This window comes from Pungitius pungitius, chromosome 4, assembly GCF_949316345.1.
Source record: "Pungitius pungitius chromosome 4, fPunPun2.1, whole genome shotgun sequence".
NCBI lineage: Eukaryota > Metazoa > Chordata > Actinopteri > Perciformes > Gasterosteidae > Pungitius > Pungitius pungitius.
Window position 1 is genome coordinate 23,325,450 of NC_084903.1, and position 6,000 is coordinate 23,331,449.

General features: G+C 49.7%; 1 protein-coding gene across 1 annotated transcript in view; it reads right to left on the minus strand.

Moving 5' to 3' along the window:
- The window catches only part of tspan4a (tetraspanin 4a), a 38,977-nt gene that overhangs the window by 16,047 nt on the left and 16,930 nt on the right, over positions 1-6,000 (minus strand). Inside the window, exon 2 of the mRNA XM_062562023.1 lies at positions 2,704-2,778. Coding sequence (XP_062418007.1) covers positions 2,704-2,778 — 75 coding nt within the window. The remainder of the gene's footprint in view (positions 1-2,703; positions 2,779-6,000) is intronic.

Below are 6,000 nucleotides of genomic sequence, written 5' to 3' on the forward strand. Positions count from 1 at the left end.
AGACTTGTTGGCTGTGACTTGTGACTCGACTTGGGACTTGCTTCGTCTTTGACTCGGGACTCGAGGGCAATGACTTGAGACTTGCTTGTGACTTGCATAACAGTGACTTGATCCCACCTCTGTTAAAACCCAACGGCGCACGAGACTCGTCTGTGTGCTGCAGACCCACAGATCCACAGCCGGTCCACATCGCCGCAGGGACACAGAGACACAGAGAGACACACAGAGACACGCAGAGACACACAGAGACACGCAGAGACACACAGAGACATGCAGAGACACACAGAGACACGCAGAGACACACAGAGACACACAGAGACATGCAGAGACACACAGAGACACGCAGAGACACGCAGAGACACACAGAGACATGCAGAGACACACAGAGACACACAGAGACACACAGAGACACGCAAAGACACGCAGAGACACACAGAGACACACAGAGACATGCAGAGACACACAGAGACATGCAGAGACACACAGAGACACGCAGAGACACACAGAGACACGCAGAGACACACAGAGACATGCAGAGACACACAGAGACATGCAGAGACACACAGAGACACGCAGAGACACACAGAGACACGCAAAGACACGCAGAGACACACAGAGACACACAGAGACACGCAGAGACACACAGAGACACACAGAGACATGCAGAGACACACAGAGACACACAGAGACACGCAGAGACACACAGAGACATGCAGAGACACACAGAGACACGCAGAGACACACAGAGACACGCAGAGACACGCAAAGACACGCAGAGACACGCAGAGACATGCAGAGACACACAGAGACACACAGAGACACGCAAAGACCCGCAGAGACACGCAGAGACACAGAGACACACAGAGACACGCAGAGACACACAGAGACATGCAGAGACACACAGAGACACGCAAAGACACGCAGAGACACGCAGAGACACAGAGACACACAGAGACACGCAGAGACACGCAGAGACACAGAGAGACACACAGAGACACGCAGAGACACGCAAAGACACAGAGAGACACACAGAGACACGCAGAGACACGCAGAGACACACAGAGACACAGAGAGACACACAGAGACACGCAGAGACACGCAGAGACACACAGAGACACACAGAGACACAGAGAGACACACAGAGACACGCAGAGACATGCAGAGACACACAGAGACACACAGAGACACAGAGACACGCAGAGACACACAGAGACACAGAGAGACACACAGAGACACACAGAGACATGCAGAGACACACAGAGACACGCAGAGACACGCAGAGACACACAGAGACACGCAGAGACACAGAGAGACACACAGAGACACAGAGAGACACACAGAGACACGCAGAGACATGCAGAGACACACAGAGACACACAGAGACACAGAGACACGCAGAGACACACAGAGACACACAGAGACACACAGAGACACAGAGAGACACACAGAGACACACAGAGACATGCAGAGACACGCAGAGACACGCAGAGACACGCAGAGACACACAGAGACACGCAGAGACACACAGAGACACAGAGAGACACACAGAGACACGCAGAGACACACAGAGACACACAGAGACACACAGAGACACACAGAGACACAGAGAGACACACAGAGACACACAGAGACATGCAGAGACACGCAGAGACACGCAGAGACACACAGAGACACGCAGAGACACAGAGACACACAGAGACACACAGAGACACGCAGAGACACACAGAGACACGCAGAGACACGCAGAGACACAGAGACACACAGAGACACACAGAGACACGCAGAGACACACAGAGACACGCAGAGACACACAGACACAGAGAGACACACAGAGACACACAGAGACATGCAGAGACACACAGAGACACGCAGAGACACACAGAGACACGCAGAGACACGCAGAGACACACAGAGACACACAGAGACATGCAGAGACACACAGAGACATGCAGAGACACACAGAGACACAGAGAGACACACAGAGACACACAGAGACACGCAGAGACACACAGAGACACGCAGAGACACAGAGAGACACGCAGAGACACACAGAGACACACAGAGACATGCAGAGACACGCAGAGACACACAGAGACACAGAGAGACACACAGAGACATGCAGAGACACACAGAGACACAGAGAGACACACAGAGACATGCAGAGACACACAGAGACACGCAGAAACACGCAGAGACACGCAGAGACACACAGAGACGGGAACCCGTCTTAATTACATGTGTATCCTGCGGGGGAAAGCGACCCCGAGGACAGAGGATGCATCGGGGCAGCAGTGTTACAGTAATTAGTAGCAGCGAGGATGCTCCTCGTGACGTGTTTGTTCATCCTGAGAGGAATCATCAACGAGGGTTAATAAATGCTGTGTGAAGTGCTGAGCTCGTCTCTATTTTCATGCTCGGATTTTGTGGGATTTAAATGTGTGGAACACACATTTATTATTTATTTCTCATTTCACACTTGAAACTTATGTTCATTTTGCACATAAGATTCCCTTTAAAGGTGGGAAATAATGCTCATTTCTTGGATTATTTACTGACTTACCACAACCTGCAGCACATGGGGACAACCCGAATTATGTATGTTCTCACTGTATTTGACCTCTGCACAAATAGAATTCTTTAAGTGACGTGAAGAGTTTTTCAAAGTGAACAAACACTGAGCTTCACAGCTTTCGGGGGCCTTACCTCGTCTTGGTAGATGCAGAAAAGCATGATGGCCAAAATCTCCAGGAAGAAGATGAGCATGAGGAGGATGAAGAACTGCGGAGACACAAAAGGGAAGAGAATTGTTCAGCAGCATCCATCAGTGAACAGGAGGGAGATAAGGAGAGTGAAGAAGGGAAGGAAGGAAGGAAGCTCACGTTGAAGAGGAACCAAAGGGAAAAGTAATAAAAAACCAAGAAGTGTCTGAAGAGCGCTGAGGAGAACGTGAGGACCAGCGTCCATGTGCCTCAGTGACGGGGCGAGAGATGGGGGGGGATAAAGAGCTCTCCTCTACCTTTGGGTTTGTTAAGGGAGCATCGACCTCTTTCCTGGCCAGTCGCCTCCTGAGGCCCCGTGTGAGCGCTTACAGTTACAAGCTCAATCATCAAGCGCTCTGCTGGGGGGGGGGTCATCTGAGACAACGCTGCAGTATTTCAGAGGGTCAGGAGTATCAAAAGGAAAATAGAAGAAAAGGAGACTGTGATGAAATGGCTCTAGTTTGTCAAGTGATGCGAATCGGAGCAGCAGCTCCTCACACGTGATGGTCCAGGCTGAAGAATCAGTGGAGACGTCCTCCAAGAGGAGAGCTCAGATCAATAACACTGCACATCCTGAGGGAGTGGGACTAGGCTTTAGATTACATAATGTTATAGATTTTACTGTTCTTATAACACCAGATTTTATTACATCAACGTCGTGATAATAGACTATGAATATATCGTCTTTTTATTTTATTTCCCTTTGAGGTTTGCAATACAGTACATTGCTGAACAGACTCTTCTATGGTCTGTTTGACTCTAAATGGTCCATCATTCACTAAATGATCTTCATGCTGTATTGAAGAAGACTTGAAACTAGAGACTGAGACCATAAACTCATGTTTACAATGTTTACTGAGGGAATAAATCAAGAGAGAAGCAGAGCCATTTCCTCATAGACGTCTACAATCCGACTGGTTTTTGGTCTCAACTCATGAATTCATGTCATTTTCACAGGTCCAACAGGATAAAAGGATGAATGATCATTGGTGATATTTACACAACGTGTGTTACGATGATTAAGTGATAAAACAAAATAGATGAGCTAGAACCAGCTGGTCCTTTCATAACAGCACCTCCCTGCCCTGTGATGCAACCCTTCAAACACAAAAAAAGACCCATTATTACAACGATAGACACTCGATTCATGTTATTAAATTTTTTTTGCCACATCCTCGAAAAGAGTCGCAAACGGCGCAAAAAATATCCGTAGAAACGTAGAAATGTTACTTCTCATTTTTACTCTCAATTTCTAAATAAGCTTCCGTCTCCACAGGACACTTCAAACGGGTCAATAAAACGTCCCACGCACCCGACGATAGGACAATTCTAATCATTAAATGATTCAGGAGTGACATTAATTATGAAGAATGGGACCCAGACCTTCAGCCCTCAGTCAGAGTTTCCAAGGCGTTAAAGATCTTTAAAGATTTAAGAGTCCTGAATAATACACAAAAAATCCGAATCTTCTCCTCGGCTCGTGGGATCACACCGGAGGGCAAACGGGACGGCGTTCAGACAGTGATTCTCTGGGAGAACAAACAAGCCCCCCTACCACCCCCCCCCCCCCCCCCCCCTCCCTACCCCCCAGTAGGAGAATCAACGGGAGGGTTTGAAGGCCGCGGAAATCCTCTGTGAAAGAGGAAAACCCCCCGAAGTGCGTCGACAGGCGACACAAACAGCAAGCGTCTAATGCTAATGCTAATGCTAATTGACTCGACAAATTTCAAATTCAAATCCCAAACAGTTTGCTGGTCTTGGAGGGAACCGGACCGGTTTAAACGAGACGATAAACAAACACACACACGGCAACGCTTTGAAAAAGCCGGGCGCCGCCTAACGAGACTAATGACTCGTGTTTATGTGACAGCGACGAGCTGAAAACACATTTGCATCTGCTTCGCCCCCCCCTCCGGCTGTTAGAGCACTTGTTTGGGCTCAGGCCCAAAAGACGCCGGCGTTCGGTTCGGCGCTCGCCGCGGTAAATAATTACAGACAGAAAGCCTCGGACCCAAACGCGCTCGATACCTTCCCCCTGGAATCGTCATCCTTCAAACTGAAACACGTTCCTGCGTTTGCTTCCAGCAGCGTAACTACCCGGAAGATTTATGGTCCATCAGAGGAAGGGTTTCTGCGAGTCAGAAAGATGTGAAGCTTTTGTAAAACTGAGATTCGGCTGTTTGGGAAACACTCTTAAAAGTAAATACCGTACTGTGTCTGTAGGAAGGGGAACCTCTATCTTCTGACACATCTCTGGGCTTTGCATGTGGTGTTTTTGGTGTGAGGAGACTACGAAAGGTAAGAGGCAGAACTTTTGGGCTCCTGGCGCCGGAGAACAAAGAGGAGCTGAGTTCATTACTATCATAGTTACACAGTGGAGGGGGTCCAGGGTCAGGGTCAAACCGCTTAAACCCTCGAAACGCTTCCCGAGACGACGAAAGCGAAACATTGGCGTCACGGTTGTGTACCGAGAGGCCAACAGAGACCATGTGACCCCCCCCCCCTCCCCCGTGCACTGTGTTGTGTGACATTCCCACTCGCCCCACCCTCACTTCTTGTATCTCGCCTTTCGGATCCTTCCCTGACGATTGCAAAGGATTCCTTTTTTTTGGGGGGGGGGGGGGCTCTTGACTCTCAGCGGCAGATAGCACTAAAAAAGGCAGGAAAGCCTGCTGGTGCTCTCACAGAGGCGGCCTGTGGGATCCAGATAGGCCTGACACGTGTAATGGTGTCTGTTATCGTGTCAGTCTTTCACCAGACAGATAAAACTCTCTAAAGTGGTCCTTCAAGACCCTCGAAATCCCCGTCGCTGTTGGACCGGCGGCCCGCAGCTTTTTCTTCCATTACGAGTTTTTTGTACTTGTGAGAGTTAATGAGCCACAGCTGGGTTGCATCTGACGGAAGCCTTCGGCGGGGAGGAGGGGGTGGGGGGGGGGGGGGGGGGGGGGGGGGGACCTGAAAGACGCCGGCTATCTGGGACCAGACTTCAGCTTCTCTGCGCCGGGCTTTTCTTCCAGCGCTTCCATGCGTGACGCTTATTTTTACTGGTTCACGGGGCTGCAATTAGTCACTGGCGAATTGGGATATTTACTCTTTTATAGGCCACCGAAGACTAAAGACTGAAGACTGGAGACTGAAGACTGGTTATTGCTGACGTCCCTGGTTTTAGCAGAGATGGATGTCGCGGCGGGGGCCCCGGGACGCCAGAGCTGTAATCAAAGATTGATTCCTTCGCTGTGAT